The sequence below is a fragment of the Melanaphis sacchari genome, unplaced genomic scaffold, assembly GCF_002803265.2.
Source record: "Melanaphis sacchari strain LSU unplaced genomic scaffold, SCAv2.0 Contig36_pilon_pilon, whole genome shotgun sequence".
Lineage (NCBI taxonomy): Eukaryota > Metazoa > Arthropoda > Insecta > Hemiptera > Aphididae > Melanaphis > Melanaphis sacchari.
In genome coordinates this window covers 4,375,718-4,401,457 of record NW_020271232.1, presented here as the reverse complement: position 1 = coordinate 4,401,457, position 25,740 = coordinate 4,375,718, and the positions used below count along the sequence as shown (strand labels likewise).

The window sequence follows — 25,740 nt, the reverse complement described above, 5'->3', positions numbered from 1 at the left end:
TTTTTAATTTTCTTAAGTATTAATTTCCAAACAAAATGTCTTCAAAAATAGCTTATATGTTTGTTTTTTATAAAGAATGGAAATTTGTTAATTAGTCTCACTACTATATTTATGTATTAAAGTTCTTTATAATTATTACCTTTATCTGATTCTGGTATATGGGTATCAATACCATCATTCCTGTCAAAAGCATAAAAACTCATACAAATTGCATCACAATCATTTGGTATTTCGGATACACTAAATTTATAAGTACTGACCCAGACACTTCCAACTATATTACATATTACTTCGCTTGGCCACTCATCTTAAAAACATGTATACATATTGATTTAATCCAATAATACATAAAGAAAAAATATAATTATTTTTAATATTTAAATAAAAAAGCATATTGTTAACTATTCTACTGTTTAGTGGGTGTTGGATGTATCTCATCATTGATAAGTTAAATGTAATTGACGTGTTAAATTTTAAATCAAAGATAAATAACTCCATACAAAAAATGATTCTGATCAGAGTTGTATTAGCCTAATGAATGAATCTTAATATTTCGAAAATTACATTACGTATCGTAAAATGTAATCTGGTAATCATATAAGTAAAATTGTCAAGTCTCAATATTTTTGAATTACCACAAAATATCTAAAATCGTTATTCTCTGTTAAAGTATCTAAATTAACCGTCTGAATTACAACTATAAATATTTATTTATTGAATTAATTTCATTTTTTATAAAAAAAAAAATGATTATTTATTTACCTTGTGTCTTCGATGAAGGACAAAACAAAATATACAAAACAATCACTATTATGGTTTTCATTTTAATATTTAAATATAATTTTCGAGATGTTACTTTTACTTTAAATAATTTTAACAAATTACTCATAGAAAGTTATATTTTATTGTTGAAGGAATTTAAAATGAAGAATTAACCTCATATATTCATTGTTAAATGTTAAATAATAATTTTACTAATTAAAACCATACAATTTGAAAATCTGCGATGTATATTTATTTAAAATGTTTAAATATTTTGTTATGAAATTATATAGCACATGAGTAAATTAAAAATTAAAACATTATGATATAATTTATAATATGATAAATTTTAAATTAATTTTTTGGTAAATAGAAAAGTTTTTGAATTACAACAAAAGAATCAATATCTATTTATACCAATACAGTTGTTATTTGTTCTGCTCATTACACACTACAGCAGCACCTTTATAACATTTGCCTAGTAGTATATCTAAATATAATTCAAGAATCATTATACTCTGCATAATGGTAGTAATCAACACTAGAGCTGTCACTTATTTCACACGCACTATCTCTAATTTATTGTAGTTTGTTTATTATTTTGTCAGAAAAGTTGTCTACATACCTAATAAATAAAACTAAATTATCATAGCTTTCGTTTCATCAGCTATAGTATGCTAAAAATACCAGAACTTTTTTTTTATTTTTAATATTTTCTGGAATACAATATCTGTATAGATCAATAATTTTATTTTGTATGATTGTTAACGAGTTCATTGAACGGCTGTCAGATGTTTGAGATGAAATGTGCTCCTTTAGGCACAGAACTCGTGATTTTGCATGTAATTATAAAACTAGTAGGAACATTTAAATACTTAAAAATTGTGATTAGACACAGATATTTTGTTTTGTATGTGAACGTTTTAATAGGATTATTTAAATAGAGTTATTAAGTAGATTTTTTATCATTATTATAAGTCATAGGAAACTTGATATAACTGACAAGATAAGATAGGTGCTACTTACACATTACGACCTATAGTAGTACGTACTTACTTACTTAACCCAACTAAACACGCAACAGTAAAAGTAGAACTAAATACGTCGGTTTTTTGTAGAATTTATATTATAATTCAAAAGTTAAACTATAATCATAATATTAAAATTCCCATAGGGAATGATATACCTATCAAATATAATTTTTCATAGTAACCATCACAGGCATTTAATTATTAATTATTTAATACTCAAATAACTAGCTAAAATAAATATTATGTGATATACCTATCATTTTTAAAAAAGTGATAAAATAATTTTTTTTTACTTATTTTAGTGAATGAAAATAATTTAAATATGAGATATTAATAAGTAGCATAATGTAAATGGCATTACATTTCAGTATCATTAGTAAAATATGATTTTTATAGCTGTAACATCTCTACTTAGATAAACATATTATTTTTTTAATATTAAACAATGTTTACTTAACAAACATAAATTATTATAATGCCACAAAACTTACAATTTTGATTGTGAGTTTTAAAAATAAGATTGAAAATATGGTGAATAACAAGAATATGATATTTAAAAATAATATAATAAAGTAATATTGAAAATTGTCAAAAAATTCTCCTATTACTAATTTAAAGTATTTAAACCATTAAAAAGAATTATCTACATTATTATCACAAACTATGAGTAACAGCTTAACTTTTCCTTATCAAACATATCCTATCCAAATACCTGTGCTACTAATCAAACTTCTCAACTTATCTGTGCTATTTCAACCTATTCATTATCCTATGAAATTTATTGCAACCGAATAGTTTTTACCATTACAATCAGATCATCCGCCAAATTAAAATTATAATCATTTTTTAATAAATTTATAATTGTTAATGTTTTATTTATAGGTATTAACACTTATTTATCTAAATTATATAATATGTACTAAATGCTATTATAATTTTATATTTATTGTTCGATCTTTTTACGTGTTCAAAGTTTTAACTTCAAACTATCTCGGGTTTTGGACTTAGATTCGTGACCGTGCTTGGTCACCCGTCGGATTGGCGACATTATTGCGCTGGTTGCCCTAGTCTGGTAAACGACGCAGACGCCGGCCTAAACTGACAGACGACACTACAACAGTACTACAGTAGACAGTAGTCCATTTGTAGTGTTTTAATTATATTATTCGTTAGTAAACATGTAATTTTCCTAAGGATTATAGCCTCCCCGTTCTCCCGATTTAACATCTCCAGATTTTTTTCTGTAGGGTTATCTTAAGAAAGGTTTTATATAAACTGACCTCAAAATTTAGATGAACTAAAAAAAAAAACATTACGGCGGAGATTGGCTTTACAAATGTAAGCACACTTCATAAAGTGGCCACTAACGTAGTAAAACATGTTCGTACATGCATTAATGAAAAATGTGGCCATTTTGAGTTAATGTTTTAAAACATGCATAATGCGTTTGTATAAATAAATTCTAAATATTTAGTTATGTTTATATAAATACAGGTATAAGTAATTCAATAAAACTACTATTTCTTAATACATTTATTTTTATGTGTGTGACTTTGATCACCCTGTATAATAATAAAATATTACAACGTATTAAACAATTCGATTTTAAGATTTACCCGTTGACCGTTTATAGTTGAGTTGTCTGTCCACCAATAAAAGTATGCTAACGTGTAAATGTTTTCCTTGTACCTATACATTTTTATTTTATAAAAATAAATAGCAGATATTATGTTTGAATTGGAACGTTTTCTTTTAAAATTTAACTTGAATAAAAAAATAATTGCATATTATTGAGAAAATAAATTTATTTAAGTATATTTAATAATATTAAAGTAATTTATTTTAGTAGGTACAAGGGCAGTGAATTCCATTTGGCATAAGAACAACAAATTGTTAAATCGTTAAATTCACTCCGGCACTTAACTAAATAAGGACTCAATTATTTTTTCTTTCAAACATCAAGTTCGAGATAAAATGATAAACCATAGACATTAAAGATTGAAATGACGATCTAATTCGCCTGACTTTAATTTTTAATGATTTAATTTATGTAAAGTAAATCGTGTTATTGGTTTGTAATATTTGTAGTTTGTACCTCTATGCTCTTAGTGGAGGTAGTATTCATGGAACGGGACATAATATTATCATTAACAAAAAAGGTTGGCTATGCTGGCAAATCGGGAAAACCGTATCCGTTCCCTGCATGACACAACTAAATCAATTTTAACATTATTAAATTATTTATCCATAGTCTGCACTGCATCTTCGAGTCAAATCACCAATCGGCAATCGACCAGTCACCAGTGCTTTATTTTATGACGTCTTATTATACATTTGTTAAGACTAATTCAGTAATACACAATAATTGATGTTGATACCTACATTAAAATTGGAAGTAGGACGTGGTTAAATAAATAGTTCTTGGTGTTATACTTAAATACTTATTACTTTTTAATAGTTACTCTTACTACAGTTGTGAATTGTTGAGTGTGGACCTTGTGATAGGCGCTAGAAGTTCTAATAAGTGACAACAGACAAAATATTATTCCAGTACCTTAAGACTGGTGACAGCGACTTTTAAGGTGACTAATTATTTAAATTATCTAAATGTTTGCAATAGTGATCATATACATATAATAAGAATAGTGACTGGTGACAGATTGATCAGAGCGGTGACCATTATATACTTTTTATTATCGTGTCACCAAGTGTGTGCGTTTTTTACAATAAAGGCACAAACTGTGTCGCAGTGACAAAGTAGCAGCGAAGTGATTTTTTACGCAGCTTTAGTAAACGCTACACACTACACAGTAGTACAATACCAGAATTCAGAACTTATAGTCACTATCTTTGGTGTCTACTCTACTCTTTAATTGTTATTCGTCATACCAAGTATCAAGTATTTGAACTTAGCTTTTCTGATTTCTGACATCTGATAATAGTCACTTCTACTTATAAAGATCTAGTTCAAGGTCACTTTGATAATTATAATCCAATTTTTTGTACTCTTAAATATTTCTTAGTAAATTCATCAATACCCTTTTTATTTATAAGACTCTTAACTTATCTGCCAAATACTATTGTATTAATTTGTCATTTAAACATCTTTCTTGTTTCAGTGATCAATCTGACATTTCTAATTTATCATTTGTTGGACATTTTACTTACTTAATGTGCAGTGTGATCTTCAATCTATTCAATTGATATGAATCCCAATCAACCAAATAATGAAACTCCTGGTACTATAAATAAATTTTTTTTAAGCATGGCATAATTTGATACAATTTTGCTTTACAGGTTCCCAAGGAAAGAAAAAACAGAAAAAAGGTAAAAAAAAAAAAATATAAATATTTGTTCAATGTAATAGATAATGAATTTAAATACTCCATATATCCATTAAATATGTTTAACAAAATATCTAATGCTATTCACCCACAAATACATGATTTGTGTAATTGACTTGATGAGTATCTATTGTATTGCAATCAATCAGATGTTCGTTGTGTTTTAAATTTACAATTATGTTGTTTCTACATATTTTTTGTATCCCATTTAATTCCTTTGACTAATTTTTACTGACAAGTAATTGAAAATCAAGAGAGACTTGTAGAAATCATTAATATAGTTTATGAGTAAATATCTCCTATACAATTATCATTTATAAAACATGATTATCTATTTAATGTTTATCGAGTACATAAATCGTATGGAACTGATAACATTAATAATTATGCATAAGAAAATAAATTAAACACTTGTAGTTTTATAGTTTAACAATATAAATTTGATAGTATATAATTAGTTTTTACTTTATTTTTGTAATAAAATGTTAATATAAAGGAATAGGCACAAAATATAAGTATTATTTATTATCAACTAATACTGTCTATTCATCTATTGTATCTAATATGTAAATACCAGATATTTTGTCACACTTCAATATTTTGATGTACATATTAGCAACAAGTTACCAGTTATGTAGCCTTTATTGCGCATGCACAAGTGACTAGTTGCACGTTTTTCTCAATTATATAAATATGAACATAATATCACAGAATAATTCTGTAATAATATTATGTAAATGATAATTTGTTTTTAAGTTTTGAATTCCAATTTTCCCACTCATAACAATTTTAGTTTGATGTTAGTTATTTTAACTATTATTTTGTTTTTATATATATAAAATTATGGGATAATAGCACCAAAAAAGAGTACTAGTTCATGTGTATTTTATTTGAATTCTCTATACAATGATATAAATATCTCTTTACACTCGTCAGTTATAAATTAAGCCAAATTAGTCCATAATACAACCTTCACTCTTAAACAAGCACAATGTTCACCCTTAACTCTTTATAACGTCCAAGTTCCTTCATCTCCTACAGTTAAATATCTCGAACTAACACTTGACCGTTGTCTGACCTGAGTACATTATATTAAAACTAAAAGACTGGAGCTAAATACTATGTTGCGCATGCTTAAGATACTCCTTATTAACAATAAACATACCAAATTAAACTTAAAAAAACAATAATAAACATTTTAATTAATTTATTAAAACTTAAATGTATTAAATTAATAATGAATTGCAGCACCGGATCTAGGGGGGGGGGGGGCAATCCGGGGCATGTGCCCCAAATACTAGTCTTAAAGGGGCGCCAATTTCATATTTTGCTCCGGGTTAAAAAAATGTTAGATCCGGCACTGATGAGTTGAATTCTGTATGATATATTAAAGTAAAATAGATTATTAATCATGAAATATGAATAAATAAGTTAACATAATTATCTGACAAGTTGCTAGTACATGCACAGTAGAGGCTACATAACTTGCGATTTGTCTTTAACATGTACATCATTGACATTATGTATAATCTATAGGTCATGGCTCTATCCATTGTACATGGTCTAAGATATTAAGTCATTGGAAACTATTCAATAGCCAGCTCTTTTACTATCTTTTCAACTTTCTATACTATACTTCTTGGCTCTTAGTTCTTTTATTTAGTCATAGTTTATTTCTACTATAATATGTATTTGATAAATTGTGTAATCAAATTCTAAAGCAACGAAATATTGGACCTATGTTATAGCATATCAGTACTAAACTGAATAAATCTTCAATTCTGTCATGTGTTCATGACACTAATAATTTTAATGCTTAAGTCTTGAAATATTGACAAAAATAAAGAATAAAAATTAATTTACTACCATTATTATCAAAAAAACATAGTTATCGACTTTCTGGTGGTCCCAGGAAAAAAAGTTACTTTTTCCTTAATTCTAATGCTATATTCTATGACTTATGTTAGCGTGCGTAGTTCAATAAAATAATTGTATTTTGCTGCATCAAACATTTTGTGGTATGGCAAAACAATATGGTCAGAGTATAAAACCCATAGACTTGTCACATTTACATAGAAAGTGATATAATGCATTTTAATAATATTAGTCTATAATTTTAAGGATGCTATATTGGCAATTTTTGTCTCTATCTTACAAGTGCAAAGTGTACTAATTTTACATTCAGTAGTTCACGTCTAGTTTTGTTAGCTTTAATATTAGAGTGAATTGATCAATTATTTAACTTATGGTAAGAACTTCATCTGTGTTCTTACATTAATTTTTTACATTAATTTCATTTTTAAACTGCCCTATTGTATGTATTTAATTAAAAGTTGAATTATCATAAAAATCAACTTACAAACTCAATTAATATTCTTACCATTAGGTTTTAATAGATAAATTCACTATATATATATATATATATATATATATATTCTACTTATATTGAAGCTAACAAAGCAAACATGACCTACTGAATATAAATTTGGTATGGTGGTCCTCTTAAAAAATTAAATCAAGAATAAAGAATTTAACTTATCACATATTAGGTACCTAAGTGTTAATCTTTTAAATCATAGTACCATTTTATTAAATGTACATCAGATCAGACAAGTGACAATATATTTTGTGCTTAAATAAAATTCCCCTATGAGTAGTGTTTGGTAATCTAATCTTGCATAAGTTTTTTTTTAATTTAAATGTTTATTATCTTTATTTCTAAAGGTAATCAACAAGATAATTCAAATATTAATGTTGGGCAAAGTCAAGGATCATCAAAGTCAGGTAATTATAAGATCTATTTAAACTTTTTTATAAGGACACAATTCACATTTATACAGTCTATTCATCTAATGGAAAATTTCTTTAAACCAAGTTTTAATTTTGGTATCTAGATTAACATAAAAGTTAAAACTTATAACCAAATTTGAAGTGGAATATGTTGAAGTAATGTCAAATTGTTTTCTTTCTTTTTTTTTTAGCTATTTAACTTTTTTATTGGAATTTATTTCATCAAAATTACATGTCATTGGATATCTAAAACATATTTTCTTCAGATTTTGTTTAAGGCATTGAAGTTTCAATAACTTAATGTTAATTTAAAAATTTGATCTAACTTTGTTTGAATTATGTAAAATATTAATTAAATTAACAAGATGTTACTTTCTATTTTAGCTATTTTCCTGATGCCTTAAATATAAATACATTATTGTAAACAAGTCCTGTTTCCTAGGTTTATCTATTCTGTACATTTGATACACTAGTGTTTATTTATGTATTATTCAACATAATTTTTTTTTTAATTCTGATAAAAAATAATATAAATAATTAAATAGGGTTGAAAGACTTTCCACAAATGTCTCAAAATAAGCCAGATACTACACAGGAATTAACACAAAAACAAAATAAACCAAAAAAGGCAAAACAACAGCAAACTCAAAAACAAAACCAACCAACAGAGATTAAAACAGGTAAGGCTCATAAATATTCTCAAAAACAATTTGAAAATGGAAATATTATTAGTTTGTTATGACTTTGTCGTTCTTAATTATAATAACAAATATATATTAATTGACAGTGATTATTTTTTTATTGATACTTTTAAAATTTTTAAATACAGGGCCCTATAGTAATATAAATTTTGTTTAAAAATCAAAATTATTTTATTCATATAAAGTTACTTAGTAATAATAAACTATTTAGTGTCATAGATGATATTAATAATTTATGCTTTAATTATGTTTCTTAACACTAGTAATTTATTGAATAGGACAAAATGACTTTCCGCAAATGTCTGAAAGTAAGGCAAATCCGAAACAGAAACAAAATAAACCAAACGAAGGTAAACCAAAACAGAATCAACCAGCTAATACTAAACCAACTCAAAAACAATCTGAAGGTAATATAAAATGAAAGAAAATGAGATGATGACAAAATTGAAAATAGATATATTGAATTTAATCAGTTTAGAACGTTCTGCAAAAATATAGTTGTCAGTTTTTTCTCATCTTATTGAACTAAATACACCGACCAAAATGTGTTATTTATAATAGGGATAGGCAATTGATAGCCTTTGCTATATTTTCAAATTTGATTCTCAAAAGTTAAGATTTTCAAAAATAGAATAAATTTGTAAAATGTAATTTGTTTATCTGTATTCATAATTTATTTGGTTCATAGAATGTAAATTTTTTTACTGATATTATTATACAGCTAAATTAAATAACATCCTGTTGCTCCAAATATTTACACATAGATAAATCCATTAAACTTAAGTTAAAATAAAATCTGTTGCATAGACCATGTTATAAATTTTATCGGTTAAAAATTTACTTTATCACCAGTTAAGTTAAAAGCTGATTTATTACCGTGTAAAATTTGTATGATTATATTTCATTATCAATGTATTTATATGATTATGATAATATCAACTTGTATTGTAAGTATTATTTATTCGATAACCAGTATAGAGTATTGACCAACACTTAAAATTTGACAAACGTTAATTTATTATTATAGATTAAAATTTAACTGTAAAAATAATTTATTGATAGATTACAACAAGTTGGGTACAACTAACCAGGTATAAATATCTCAATATGTATCCATAGCTAATTGTCCAATTTAGCTTAATAATTTTTTAAATTTTATAAATTGGCTCTCTATTAACTTTATTTGTTAATCTTTGATCTATAATAATATGTTACTAATTCTATAACAAATGATAATAGGTGAATGATGTATATTATTTTGTGTACATCACAAAGTATGAATTATTATGGTATATCTATCTATTTTGTCATGAGAATATCAATAAGCAATGATTTATATTACATTTTTTCTTTTAATTTAATTTACTACAATTTTGTGTCAGGTAATAAACCACCTGGTGTGTCACAATCAGCTCCAACTCAAGGTAACTTAAAATTATACTTAAATATTGTTTTACTACTTACACAGTTGTATTTAATTTAGGAAATCAACAAATTGAACAACAAATAACAATATTAAAAAGTAATTTACTTATTCCTAAAAGAAAAAATCCTAAAGCTGGAGGTTCTTTGGGACGTAAAACTGAAATTGAAGTGAATCATCTTCCTCTTAACCTTGATAAATTATTCAAAAAAGTTGTTTACCATGTAGATGTACAATTTGAACCAGAACTACCAAAAAGACTCTTAAGGTAATTTATTTTAATAATATTAATAAATAATAAGTATTGATATGTTTATCTTTTAATATTGAACAGTTTTTATTCAAAAATTAATATTTATCATATTTATTATGCCATAATTATATTTGAAAAGTTTGCGTTTAAAATAAAATAAAAATACTCTGATTAATCTATTATTTGTTTTTGTATATTGTTGACAAAATAATACTATATTACGCTACAAATGATAAAAAATTATTTGGTAGTACATATATTTACATGTATTTTACTATTGAACTAATGTTTTTGTTATTATTTATTGGTTAATATATTATTATCTTTATAGAAATGCTTTGGAAGAATTTAATAAGAAACATTACCCAAAAGTTCATTTTGCATTTGATGGACGGAGAAATATGTATACTACAAAAGAGATAAAAGGCGTAAGTTCATGAATTAAAAATATATTTTTTATTATGCCACAAATGAATATCTTCAAATGGTTGATTTATAAATAGTAGAAAAACAATTTCAATCTTAATTTTAAAGATCATTTTCAATAGCGAATTAAATCTAATTATTATACTTTTGAGAATAATTTTCTCAGTTTTTTAGTTGTGTTAATTAGGAGAAAACGAAAATTTAAGAATAAACAATAATTGTAATGCAAAACCAGTTTTTGATGGTATATTTTTTGAATGTAACTCAAATATGAATAACTGTAAATATTAGAAATTTTCACTAAATGTTTATAATATTATTTTTTCTTTTTATACATTTTTTAGTTAACTCATAAGTATTTTGATTCTAAATAATTAATTAACAATTTTTTTTTGTTTTTTTTTTTCTATGTTAAGTATCAACTAAAAATGTGGTGCTGAGTTAAAATGTTCCATGTAATATGTTTCCATATTTTTGGAATACAATATTCCTCATAAGTATTGACTGTAAAATTTTAAAGATATTAACATGATTTTTTTTTTTTTTAATCATTTGAAGTTTAAAATTTGTCAATGCCCTAAATTTTTATAACTAAACCTCTCGAATTTATTTCAAGGTTCCTTAAGTAATTGTCATATTGTTAAGAAAAAAATCTTAAAACACATAAACTAAATTTTTGTTATTTTGTTGCAATTTAAAAATATTTGTGAGGATTTGAAACTTTTACATATATTATTATATTTTACACACATAATGATATTTTCAAATGTTTAGATTAATTTTATGCTTTTCCTACAGCTTATAGTAGTTTATATTAACATATTACTAATTGTAAAATAAAATATTATAATAATAAATGGCAAAATATTAAAAAGATAACATGCTGAGAGTTGGGTTTCTGCTCAGATTTTATATGCAATTGAATTCAAAGTTAACATAATATCCCTTACAGTGACCTACTTAATAATGAAGTACACTTTTCCTGTATTAAAGAGTAGTTATCTACTCTCCACTATTTTTTATTATTTTTAAAATTTTTTGAATAGTATATATTTTAAGATGTTATGGTCCTATAATTCATATTCTAGCACGCCTAGTGGTATTTAATCTAAACTCTGGTTGTTTACAAAGTATTTGCATACTTAAGAAAAATAAACTGTATTTATAAAAAAAATTGTATAGATATCTCAACTAATAAATATGTAGTGATTTTATCTTCAGAAGTAATCATTTTTATTTTATTTATTTATTTTTAGAAAACTGATTTGATATCTATATTAAATGATGAAAATAATAGAACAATTGAATTTTCAATCTCCACCTCGATTGTCAATAAAATTCAAATGAGTAAAATCGAGGAATATTTAAAAACTGGATCATCCAACAATCCCCCAGGGGAAGCTTTTCAAGCATTGGATATAATATTGAAGAACCGGCCATTTTCATTAAGGTGAATATATTATATATTTAGGAGATAATTATACTCATAATATGTGTTATGTTTCTAATTCATGTGTAACATAGAAAATTTACTTTATTTAAAATGAAAATATAAAAAAAAAATATGCTCAAATTATGCTCGAGCATAGTTTATATTTTCTCTATAAATTCAATAATCAGTAAATTTTCTCTGATATTAAATTAGAATAAGTTACACTAAGAATCCAGCATATTTACATGTTTTATATGTATGACATGTAAGTATGAAAATATCTTAAGAAATGATTTCCTTTTCATTTATATAAAATGACACCTAAGTAGTTACTGAATCGAATATTCTTAGTGCAATTCAGCAATATACTTAAATAATTATTTATCAATACTTAGTTTTTTTTTTTTATTAATCCAAGTTAAATCGACAAAAGTATTATAAAGATGTTATATGTGTAGTATGTATCCTATTTTACACTTTATGCTTAAGTTTTATATTCCTATTTTCTAGTAATGATTATATAATTCCACTGATATGTGTTATGTACTATATAAAAATTTATAAATTATTCATTTTCTTTTATTGCCAATCATTTAAAATTTGTTCGTGTAATAAATAAAAGACTAAATACTGAAGAGGCTTCAAAAAGTTAATGTGTTAAAATACATTTTTATTTAATTCTCATTTCAAAAAAAAACATTTTATTTTTAACAATTTTATTATGTCTGACTTGTTTCTCTTTATCATATTACTGAAATTACATTTATAATATGATGTACAAGAAATAGTCATTATGTTATTTTAGATGGAAAAAATGTTCTCTTAAAGGAAAACTGAAATAATGTCCCTGATAGTTTTATTCTTAAATTCAGTTCCCTACAAAGTTTTGATTGTTAAATTTTAATTAATTATAATTATGTGCTATAGATTCACTAATGTTGGAAGATCATTTTTCCCACTACCACGTATTACACCAGTTGACTTAGGCGAAGGAATGGAATTATGGAAAGGATTTTTTCAAAGTCCTGTTATGGGTTGGAAACCTTATCTTAATATAGATGGTAAGTACTAAGTAAAACATAATCATAATTCTTTTTTCTTTCTTTTCAAGGTGGTTTATGGTACAAATTGGATTTAGTTTAAAATTTGAGAGGTTGGTGGGAGAAATTTTTTTTTTAATGTTTAACTATTGGCATTTTATGTGAATTAAAAATATTTTAGCAATACAGTTTTTCAAAGTTTTTAAGTTGATATTAATATCATATGATATGATTATAACTTAGGTTCAAAAGTTGTAGAATTTATATAATTTTCTGTATGTCCTTAATTTATAACAAACCGAGCTAGAAATCTATTTTATATAGACAAGTTTTTTATATGAATGTTTTAATATTTATTTTTCAATCAGTGCAACTACATTATTATGTATTGTTATTGTTACTGACTAGTTATTTAATTATGACATGAATTATGTTTTTGTGCATATTTTAACAATTTTAGCTCTTAGGCCTTAGCTCTAATTTTTTTAATAAATTTTATTTGTTTTCGAAAAATATTTCAACCCACTCTACTTTGTTGCTAATAACAGAATAAATTGCTTATGGTTTAAAGATTTATTGTTAAATACACGTATATAACATTTTGTTATCACATTTATATACTATATGGCGTATTGGAAAGATAAACAGTATATACTCACTTCTTTAGTTGTTATTTTTTTAGTGTATGCACTATATACAATTACACGCAGGTATATAATCATATCACCCAATACACCTATAAGAACTTTCAGTGACAAACTCAAAATATTCTATAATTATTTGCAATTTTCAGATGGTATTCAGTAGATGTCAGGTTTCATCAAAAAATATTATTTTCACAACTAACAACTTTTTATTTACCTTATCTTGTTCAAGGGTATATTAAATTTTATGTAATTTTACTGAATTTAAATTTTTTTAAAGTGTCATTATCCTTCTCTATATTATTTACCAATTACAAACCAATCTCAGGATTGAATACTAAAGAAGAAGATTATTTACCATTGTCATATAGTTCTGTAAAAAAAGTATATATCCTCGGAATATTTTTAATAATACATTCCTGATTTTAATAACCTATTCAATGACTATTATATTATCTTTTAGTTTGAATTTTGGAAAAATTTTACTTTTTCGTCAGCTTAATAGTCTATTCAGAATCTGTACTACTATCAAAATCTTTCTAATATGCTATCTGATAGGTCTAATTTTGACAAATCCTTTACTCATTATGTCAACCAATTTGGGTTAGGGTGACCCTGGGGGGGGGGGGGTCTTGTTCTATTAGTTGATAATTTGCTCTTCATACATACCCAAACCATTTTAGTAATTTTATCATAATAGAGAAGAGTATATCAGGCTTGTTATATAATCTTTATATCTTCATTACTTTTTCTCTTTCATATAAGTATTTTTGAGTTAAGAAATAAGGATTAGTCTGTATATGGTTTGTAAATTTTCAAACATGATAAGTGATAACTGATAAGTCTTCTGTTATCACTTTTTATTAATGATAAGATTTTATAAATATATTATGTTATTACAGTTCAAAGGTATTATGGTATAGTAAAAATCTTAGATTTTTCTGCATAATAACTTAAATCTTAGGAGTTTAATAATATTGAAATAACATCTATTTCCACTCATGATTAATTTTTCATTTATTTCTATTATTGCTATTGATATTGACACTTTAGTATTTAAAATTATCAATTTTTTTTTAATTTTTAATTGTTTACTTTAATACTGTAGATTCTATTTTGTAGTCTTTTTGATACTACCATGTATTTAGTTTTCTCTTTCTTTACATGTAGTCCCGTTCCTTTACTTGTATTTATGAATTTAATGTTGTATTGATGACTTCTTCTTTGGTTTCACCCATTACTAAAATGTTATCTGCATAAACTTGCATAACTTGTTCATTGCTTATGTAGTTATGTCCATCTTTGTGTGTGTGTACAATTATTCTTTAGAGACCCGAGTTAAATAATGCAAGTGAAAGAGTTCTTCTGTCTTAGGCCATATTCCTTTTCAAAAGGATTTGAGATGCCTTGTAAAAAACACGCATTATTCTTCTAGTTTTTCTATAGCATCTTTTTATTAGGTTCTCATATTTTTTTGTCTATTCCCAAAACTATCAGTGCTTTGTAAAGCTTTTCTCTTTCTACACTATTATAAAACTGATTATAATCTACAAAAACTAGATGCAAGTCATCCTTTCCAAATTTAAATATTTTGACATGATTTGTCATAGTCCAAAATTGTTATGGTTATCTAATTGTAGATTTTTCTCTTTTAAACCCATATTGGTATTTCCATTTAGTATACAGGTTTATTCTATTTATTATTATTTATGTCAGCATTTTTAAGCATGTGTATGCTCAGTAATAAAATTCTCTAGAATTTTTTATAGAACTGAAGTTTTTAATTTTTAATTTAAATTAAATTTAGAATACCAAAATATCCTATCAATTATTTCCAAACTTTTTCCTTATTTAACTAGAATAACTGTGGATAAGTCTATAATAGTTTTTAAGAAGTATATTTAAAATAAGAATTTGAATACTATTACTTAGGTGCTTTAAAAAACTGGTAATTATATTTAAATGTACAATAGTCAATAATAGTAATAATAATATATTTAAATGAGTAAAGCAGTTTGAAATCTCATGCAATCTATTCTATTTTTCAACTTTTTAAATATATTAATTGAATTTATTAATATTTTATTTTAGTGGCACACAAAGGATTTCCCAAACATCAACCACTAATAGATTACATAGCTAATGAAATGCGTTGTGATCTCAATTCGGAAATGGATAATAGGAATTTCAACGCATTATCAGCTTATGTTAAAGGATTAAAAATTGACTTTATGGTTCCTAATCAACCCAATACAAAACGTTCTTACAAAGTTGTTGGTCTTCTTGACACTGCCTTTAAATTTAGGTAAACAAAAAAATATGAGAAATTAATCAATTTAATTGTATAGCAAATTATAAAAATTTAAATATGAAAATTAAAAAATGCTCTTCATTTGTTTTACTTTCAATATTGAGCTAAATTTGTTTAAACTATAATTTTAATAATTATTTTAGTAGTAATATTCTAATAACTTTATATATTTGTCAATTATATAGCAGATTAGTATAATAATAAACCTATTGAAATAGATGAAATAATTATGAAAATATAAACATTTGGTAAAAACACACTTAGAAAATAATATTAAAATAAAGTTAACTTCATTATTATTAGAATGATAAACAATGTATTAATATACTAGAACTATCTGTCTATCATATGCCACAGCAAAAAAGTAGTTGTTATCAAATCTAAGTTCTATTCTAAATCTTACTATAAACATTTTAATTGCTCAACAAAATATAAATTTATTCTATATTTTGCAAGATTACATTGAACAATAAAACATATTTTTGTATATACATAGATTATAAATCAATATATTATTTATAATGTGATTGAACTAAATAAAAAGCTAAATTATATTGTTTTTAATGAACAATCATCTTAAAATCAATAAAATTCTGACATCAATTATTTATATGTAGTTATATATTTTAAAACTATCCATAAATAATAAAATAAGTTTATCACTACAATTATCTGATTATCTTTTAACTTATAATTATTTAAACTGTAATGTTATAATCCCCAATAGTTGGAACAATTTTCAATTAGTGAAAAAATAGCAATCAAAATTGAACTTTTAAGTGAAATAATAACAGTTGTTGGCATTATATTTTTAGATTTGACATAGATGATCCTGTTAGAGGAAAACAGTCACTTAATGTTGTCCAATACTTCAGAATTGCACGAAACTATACTATAAAGTATCAAAATTTACCTTGTTTACATGTTGGCAATGTAAATAAGCAAACAGCTATTCCAATTGAAGTAAATAAATACAAATTAATTAATAGTTAAAAATTCTATATAATAGTTTAAAACCATATGGTTTTATATTTTTGTTATTTATTCAATAGCATCTACAATTAATTTGGTAGAATTATTTTTAATAAGTTTTATACTTAAATTATTATTTAATTCATTTTTTAGCTATGCGTTGTTCAAAGGGGACAATTGCGTTTGAAAAAATTAACTGAAATGCAAACAGCTACAATGGTGAGGAATGCAGCTCGGCCTCCTGCAGAACGACGACAAACTATTGAAAATTGCATCAAAGACATTAAATACAATCAAGATCCTGTATTAAATGATTTTGGCATTGATGTAAAGGAACAGTTTGCTTCAATACCAGCAAGAGTTTTGGATCAACCTGATTTGGCATATGGTCAAAATAAGGTAATCTTTAAAATATTTTAGTAAATTGGTATTAGAGTTCAGTTGATTTATAAAGTAATCAAAAATTTATTTTTTGATCTCATCAAAGTACATTTTAATTTTAATTCAATGTTGAATAGTTTATACAATATATTGTATCGATGATGTTTTAGAGTCCTTATTTTTATAATAATAGTTATGATGAAATTAATGATTTTTTCAGTTTCAATTAACCCTTTGATCATTTTGGAAATATTTACTTTCTTTATAGAAGAAATATGCTATGTTTTAAGAATGTGAATATCAAAATCTTATTTTTGTTTATAACTAAAGACCGGATTTATATTCTCTTAAAATACCTCAAATATGATGCTGATATTTTTAAAAAAAAATCCTTCAAATATTCTCATTATATTCTCATAAAAATCTTAAAAATATGCAAAAATAATCAACAAACATCAATATATGCGCTAATATGTATTTTTACAATTTCTTTTTTTTTTTTACATTCTTTTAAACGTGAGGTAGGTATTTATAGTACTTGCTTATTAAAATGGAATACTATTGTACATCAGTAAGTGTAGGAATATTGTAAAAATATTACAGTATAGTCTATATAGTATTAAAATGTAAATACAATATTCCTTTGGTATAGTTTAATTAAATGTTGTATTTAACACTATAGTCATAATATGAAAAAATAATAAATAATAATAAATACAAAACATAATAAGTTTTTAAAATTGACTGACTTTTTTAATTTATTCATTTTAACGTTCATATAAAATTACTAATTACAAGAGTTAAAAATAGAAAAGAGTAAAACAAAATTTGAATGTTTGAATATTTGATAAACTTATACGTTGATCTTATCAGTATGAAAACAACTGCCAGAATTGCAGATCAGCCGCCATATTTAGTGAACGGTGATTTATGATTAAGTGCTATCATGAGTTGGATGTTTTTTTTTTTTTTTTATCACAATGATTTTCAGAATAAAATAAATAATAAATGATAATAATAAAATATTTTTTTCACACAATTTATAAAATATTCTCAAATATGCAAAAAAAACTTTTTTCTATGAACTCAGAATAAAACGAATTGACCTCATATTTTACTCTCATAAGACTGCATAGACCCAGTAACGATATGTAAAAACATATAAATCCGGTCTTTATTTATAACATTGATATACTTTTAGTTATACTCTCAATATTAAAAAAAAAGTAGTTAATAGTAAAAAGATATTGTTTTTTAAATTGGTTTATTTTTTATTTTTAACATTTTTCCAATAATTTAGTTCAAACCAAAAACTTGTTAACTTTTGAGTAGTATAATAAAATATTTTGTATTAAATCTTCTAGTCATTATTTTAATTTTATAGAATTATATGCATACAAATTCTTAAAATTCTATTTTAAAATTTAATTTTTATATATACAGTCGACTCTCGGTAACTCGAACCTCGATAACTCGAAATTCTTGATATCTCGAATAAATAAAATTCCCCTTCAAATAACAATAACACTTAATGTTTAAATAATCTTGTTAACTCGAAAATTAATTTGACAAGTTTTTGATATCTCGAATTTTCTTATCCAAATTTAGTACTAAAAATAGTTTATCAAGGCGATTATTTTTCGTAAAACCCGACCGTAATTTAACTCTTGATAACTTTGATACAATCAGTTTTAGTTCTGCCGTCTGTTCGTTCGGTTAATCGTTTATCGTGTGAGTGTGACAGTGTTAATCAGTGGTTATTATGGCTCAAAAAAGAAAATTAACAACATTATCACTTGCAGAAAAAGTGAACTTGCTTAAAATTATTGAAAAAGGCGAAAAAAAAAAACAAGACATAGCCAAAGATTTTGGAATTCCGGCGAGTACATTATCTACAATAATAAAAAATAAAGATGTAATTTTAAAAAACTTTAACGAAAACTCGGCAACTAGAAAAAAAATGAAACTAGGAGAATACTCTGACATAGAATCATGTTTATTAAAATGGTTTCAACAATGTCTTGACAGAAAAATTCCAATTAATGGACCTATTCTACGAGAAAAAGCTGAAGAGTTTGGACATAAGTTAGGGCATGAATATTTTAAAGCTAGCAGTGGATGGTTAACAAATTGGAAAATCAGAAATAGCGTTGTATTTAAACAAGTTTGTGGTGAAAGTGGCGCTGTAGATGTACAAAAATGTTCCGTATGGATAAATAATTTACCGAAACTCATCGAAAATTATTCACCAGACGATATTTTTAATGTAGATGAAACAGGATTATTTTTCAAATGTTTACCTGACAAAACATTCATATTTAAAGGCCAATCTTGTTCAGGTGGAAAACATAGTAAAGAAAGAGTAACACTTCTGTTAGGGGCAAATATGTCGGGCACAGAAAAATTAAGACCACTTCTGATTGGTAAGTCGAAAAAACCACGATGTTTTAAACAAATAAAATCATTACCATTAGATTATTATGCAAACAAAAAATCCTGGATGACGTCTGAAATTTTTAATTTGTGGTTAATGAAATTAGATAAAAAAATGGTCTCCGAAAAAAGAAAAATCTTACTTTTTATTGATAATTGTACTGCACACAATTTAACCTCGACTTTTAATGCTATTAAAGTGCAGTTTTTACCTCCTAATACTACGTCTGTATTACAACCATTAGACCAAGGTATTATAAATAATTTTAAAATATTTTACAGAAAAGAAATGGTAAAAAAAATTGTATCGGCTATAAATGATACCAATCAAATTGTAATAAACATATTGGATGCTATACGGCTATGCGATAAAGCATGGCGACACGTAAAAAAAGAAACGATCGTAAACTGTTTTACAAAATCAGGTTTTAGAACTTCGACTGAAAATATTCTAGATGAACCTTCTGATGATAATAACGATGAATGGGATCAATTAAATCTTAATGAAACTTTTACGTCATACGTCAATGTCGATGAAAATTTGGAGATTTGTGGAGAATGGACTGAGAACGATATTATCTCCGATATATTAGACGAAGATAACGAAGAAGAAATTGAAGACCAACAAATACAATCCACCATTACAAATAAAGAAGCGAAACTTGCATTAGAAACATTACGTAAATATATTGAAGGCAATGAAGGTATGGAAGATTTATTTAAACCACTAGGTACTTTAGAAAATAGAATTGAGAACAATGTTTTAAATAAACAAAAACAATTAACTTTACACCAATTTTTTAAAAATGATAATAATATGTAAGTAGGAATGTAAGAAAACATTTTTTTAATTTTTTTAATGTATAATACTTAATTTAAAAATAAACATACTTTTTAAAAGTTTTTGATAACTCGAAATTTTTAGTAAGTCGAATTTTTTTTTTCCCCCTTGAACTTCGAGTTACCGAGAGTCGACTGTATAATTAAACAAGAAAAATCCTGGACTTTATGTTATTTAATCATTTTTATCTATTATCATCTATATAGTACTTTTAGAATAGCTAATAAAAGTGAATACATAATTATTATTATTATTTTTCAGAACGTTACACCAGGTGCTGGTGTTTGGAGGGTTGAAAAATTTTCTAAAGCTGTTCGTATTGACAAATGGGTTGTATTGAATCTAGACCCGCGTACTAACATGCAAAGCATTAAGTAAAATTGTTACTTATTTTAGTTTAAAAAAAATACTCTTAACTAATTCTTTATTTTGATTTTATTTTAGGATATTTGAAGGTCTTTTGATATCGAGTGGTAAGAATTTGAATGTTACCGTAAATTCAATGGATCCTGTGATGAACTGTATTGTGCAAAGGAATGGTCGTATTAGTGAAATAAACACCTTAATTGGGAACAAATTTACAATGCTAAAAAGTCAAAAAGTAGAATTAGTTGTGGTTATTATTCCAGATTGTCCTACTGGAATTTATGGTAATAAAAAAAATTATTTTGTGAAAGAGTAACTTATTTATTCTTCTAACTCAAATCAAACATATTAATATTCAATTTTTTTTTTTTTTTTTAATAAAAACATTTAATATGTGTGATGTAATCGTTTTCAAGGAATTTGAATGTATTATTAATTATACAATTTTATCTTATTTTATTTTATTTTATTTTAGCTGCTATTAAGCAAAAATCAGAGTTGGAAATTGGTATTCTTACACAATGCATTAAATCCAAAACAATGCTTAGAATGAATCCATCAACATCTACTAATATTCTACTCAAAATAAACTCAAAATTGAATGGAATCAATCACACTCTTGCTAATAAAAGCAGGTAATAATATGTTAAATGATTAAGCAGTTCAAAATAGTAGAGAACAATTTAACTATTTAATTATTATTTCTATAAGCATGAAGCAATATTCTAAATTAAAATGTATATTATTTGAATTGTCAATTTTAATGTATAACAAAATATTAAATTAAATTAAATTTTTATATTTTAATTTGAGTTTAATTCTCTATAACTTTAATTTGATTTTAAGTTTTAAATTAAATAATTCATTATATTCCAATTATATAATTAGAATTCCAACTAATATAATTATAAACTTTTTAGTGATAATATTTATATTTAGCCATTTAAAGTATAAATTAAATCTTTTCATGTTAATTAATTGCTTAATAGAAGTCTTGTGTTTCATAATCAGGACAGATAAATATTCTCATTTATCTCAAATTGTGACTATGAATTTAAGTACAAAACTGTAATAATTTGAAATTTGAAATATAAATGATAACTTTCAATCATGATTAAAACAAAAAAGTGTATTTCATTAAAAAAAAAAAAAAAAAAACTTTTTAACTATTCAAAAATTATAATAGAAATGTATATACTTTCCAAATTTTAAAATTCAGTACTTAATATATTCTTGGTTGCATTAACATTCACTAAACATTTTATGAATCAATATTGGACTAAACCCTATTCAGTTTAAGTCGACCCACTCGTCAGATGAAAACTGGTCGTGATCGTTCACCCAAGCGCCAGTGTCCAATATCACATTACCACCTGTTGAATATGCACTGCGGTAAATGTTGTATACTTGACGGCAGCTGTCGAGTTCCAGTAGTTAATAATAATATAATAAATTGCAATAAAAATAAATAAATTCTCATTTTAATCAAATTGTACTCTGGTCCCGTATGGATCAGATTATCAAGGCTATTATAATTTAAAATTTTTGATGTTAGATGAATTTCTTTATAGAAATGAGAAATTAATAAAAATATTTTTTAATTATATATATTTTATCAAATAACATTTTTTATACTTTAGTCCGCCTAGCATGGAAGGAGCAATTATTTTTGGAGCTGATGTGACACATCCATCTCCTGAACAGACTACTATTCCATCAGTTGCTGCTGTAAGTAAAATTGAATTTCATACTATTGGAATAAATGTAAATAATAATTCTTAAGTTATAATAAAAGTTGAATTTAATAATGTAAAAAAAAAATTAGCTGTAAGTTACCTATTCTAGAAACTTAAGAACATTAAGATTTTTAAAAAATTTGCATTAACTTAAAGAGAAATTATTATTGTTTACTAAAGAAAATTGATCAGCACAGTATACCTCTTATGTTTTTTTATTTTCATTTAGATAATCTGTTTGTATGATTTTAATTATTGAATGAAAGTTACTTATTACTATTTGTTAGTCTTTGTCTTCTAGTATTTTTTACATTTAACATTGAACATCTGTGTCTTGTAAAAAATAAATAATTATAGCACTATTTTTTGTAATCTGATTTTAAAGTTTTTTAGATATTAATAGTTCTTAAATAATATTTTAAACATATTTTTCCATCTTAGGTAGCAGCCAGTCATGATGTTTATGGAAGCCAATATAATATGGAATGGCGCTTGCAATCTCCCAAAGTTGAAATTATTCAAGATCTAGAAGACATTGTTCATATACAGTTGCTTAAATACAAAGAAAAAACAAAACTTGTGCCAAAGAAAATATTTTATTTTAGAGATGGTGTAAGCGAAGGCCAATTTCTACAGTTGTTGGAATATGAACTAGTTGCTATTCGAAGAGCTTGTCTTCGACTCAATATAAACTACAAACCTTCGGTGACATTTTTGGTCGTACAGAAACGACATCACACTAGAATGTTTCCCAAGTTTAGATGTGATATGGACGGCAAGTTTGCCAATGTTCCATCTGGTACAATTATAGATACTCAAATTACCCATCCAACAGAACTCGATTTTTATTTATGTAGCCATGCTAGTATTCAAGTTAGTTATTATAAATATAATAATATGTTATATTAACCTTAAAAGCTAATACATTATGTTTTTTTTTTTTTATTTATCAAGGGCACATCAAGACCGACCAAGTATCATCTCATATGGGATGACCATAATTTCACTGAAGACCAGTTGGAACAACTGACATTCTACTTATGTTTTATGTTTGTACGTTGTACTCGTTCTGTTTCATATCCGGCACCTACATACTATGCTCATTTGGCTGCATTTAGAGCACGAGCTTATATTGAAAAGTTAGTTATTTGCTTACTGTATTATAATATAACAAAAATTGATTTATTTAATTAATTTATTATTATTTTATAGCAAAAACATTAACCTCAGTCGTTTAGATGATGAGCAAAACAAAAATAAGCTGAATGAATCATTCACTATTAATACTCCTATGTTTTTTGTTTAATTTTTTTTTAAACAATGTTTTATTTTTTTGTAATAACTCATTACTTTTTATTTAAAATAACATCAATTTATTATTACTATACTATCTCGAATAATTATTCTTATTTGATGATGTACAAGTTTTTTTTTTTATTATTACTTTACTTTTTTGCTTGTATTTCATATTATTATTTTAATAATAAAATGATATTCCTACTTTACATATTGTATTAGTATATTTAATACATTAAAACATAATTAGTATTGATAACCAATTTGCAGTTATTTATTTTTAAACATCTATCAAGTCATTTATATTTCTACACAAGATATAACCACCACTCCTCCTCAACTGATATCTAGGATTAGTATGTAGTTATATTGTTCGTATGATTTATTATTTTAATGTATCCATATTTTCCATGCTTTTTTTTTTATGATCGATTTCTTTTCAATCTTATGATGAATAATCACTAAGTACTTAATGAATCAATTGTGAACCAATAGCCCCCTCAAACATGATTTACTAGCTGACTTGCAGCGCGTAGCCACAACCTTAAAAGGAAGGAAATTTAATATACATTATTGTTTTTTATTGAAGCGTTTTTAAAAAAAGAATAGAATTAATTTTAATTAATTTAATCAAGTTATTGTAGATATTTTGTGGACACTGTTTATTTTGTTTCGCTTTCTGGTGCATACACGAATTAATTAGAAGGTTTTGCGACGTGTTGGTACATACTGTTGTCATGTGAGAAGCACGGATTCTCCAAATTTAACTCGCACACCTGCAGCGATTTACGATTATCCTTATGATTTATTGATGGTCATTGCAAAAGCTAGTCGCAATGGCAAAGTTTGAATTCATATGATATATCTTTTGGGATTATTGAAATACGTGACAACAGTAGTACATCTTGCCTGTCGAAGTTTTGATTCATAATTGTAGCTTCAATGACATCGTCCTTCATTTTTTTTCACAGAATGTCTTGTATTGTGGCAAAGCTGTTGAAGGTGGATTGATACTTCAGAGAAGAATTTTAATGTTAAAATATCTGGTGGTAAATGACAACTTTGCTTTGATTCATCACAGTATCAACTGACGTATACGTTGTCGTTTTGCAAAGTATTCCGTTTTGGATGCTAAAATTGATAGCATTAACATCGTTGTTTGTAGCTATTACTAATATAGCACGTGCACTGAACTATGGATGATTTTTGTAATACTACGAGATATTTGAGAAAACCGCATGAATTAAACTAATAAAAATTTGTTAGTAACGTGATACATTGTGTAGATCTGTCTATTGTGTACATCTTCACATTCACAATATCCAGTAATTGTTTTACGAAACATTCGGCGGATGCATCATTTTGTAATTCAACATGCATATTGGTTTTCAAAGTAAAATTCTTTACATGTCACCATAGAACTGACCATTTGAGAACTACATAGTACATTAAGTTTATCGTCAGGTATTGAACGTGAAATAACTGACAGGATTTGTTGAAAAACATCAGAAAATAAAATCAGTACTTCACTAAAAAGCTTTCCATTTCCTCTCAAATC

At 25.1% G+C, this 25,740-nt stretch overlaps 2 protein-coding genes across 2 annotated transcripts; both read left to right on the top strand.

The window, feature by feature from the left end:
* The first annotated feature begins 4,153 nt into the window (after positions 1-4,153).
* LOC112597073 (protein argonaute-2-like) lies at positions 4,154-24,216 on the top strand. The gene is made up of 21 exons (XM_025342995.1): positions 4,154-4,375; positions 4,913-5,032; positions 5,091-5,120; positions 7,862-7,921; positions 8,473-8,607; positions 8,907-9,035; positions 10,011-10,052; positions 10,112-10,319; positions 10,636-10,732; positions 11,987-12,180; positions 13,090-13,223; positions 15,938-16,151; positions 16,973-17,120; positions 17,283-17,528; positions 21,046-21,158; positions 21,229-21,434; positions 21,626-21,785; positions 22,791-22,878; positions 23,328-23,759; positions 23,841-24,025; positions 24,099-24,216. The coding sequence occupies exons 2-21, from the start codon at positions 4,999-5,001 to the stop codon at positions 24,190-24,192; spliced, it is 2,949 nt and encodes a 982-aa protein (XP_025198780.1). The 5' UTR covers positions 4,154-4,375; positions 4,913-4,998; the 3' UTR covers positions 24,193-24,216.
* LOC112597074 (tigger transposable element-derived protein 4-like) lies at positions 18,914-20,766 on the top strand. The gene has a single exon (XM_025342997.1). It carries the CDS (start codon positions 19,273-19,275, stop codon positions 20,764-20,766), a length of 1,494 nt encoding a protein of 497 aa, XP_025198782.1. The 5' UTR covers positions 18,914-19,272.
* Positions 24,217-25,740: the final 1,524 nt, after the last annotated feature.

What these genes read in the sequence shown, in the direction of transcription:
- LOC112597073 (XM_025342995.1), top strand. Translation starts at nt 4,999, where the DNA reads ATGAATCCCAATCAACCAAATAATGAAACTCCTG. An exon ending in AACTCAAAAACAATCTGAAG is followed by an intron (nt 9,036 to 10,010) that starts GTAATATAAAAT and finishes ATTTTGTGTCAG; the next exon opens with GTAATAAACCACCTGGTGTG. An exon ending in GCACGAGCTTATATTGAAAA is followed by an intron (nt 24,026 to 24,098) that starts GTTAGTTATTTG and finishes ATTATTTTATAG; the next exon opens with CAAAAACATTAACCTCAGTC.
- LOC112597074 (XM_025342997.1), top strand. Translation starts at nt 19,273, where the DNA reads ATGGCTCAAAAAAGAAAATTAACAACATTATCACTTGCAGAAAAAGTG.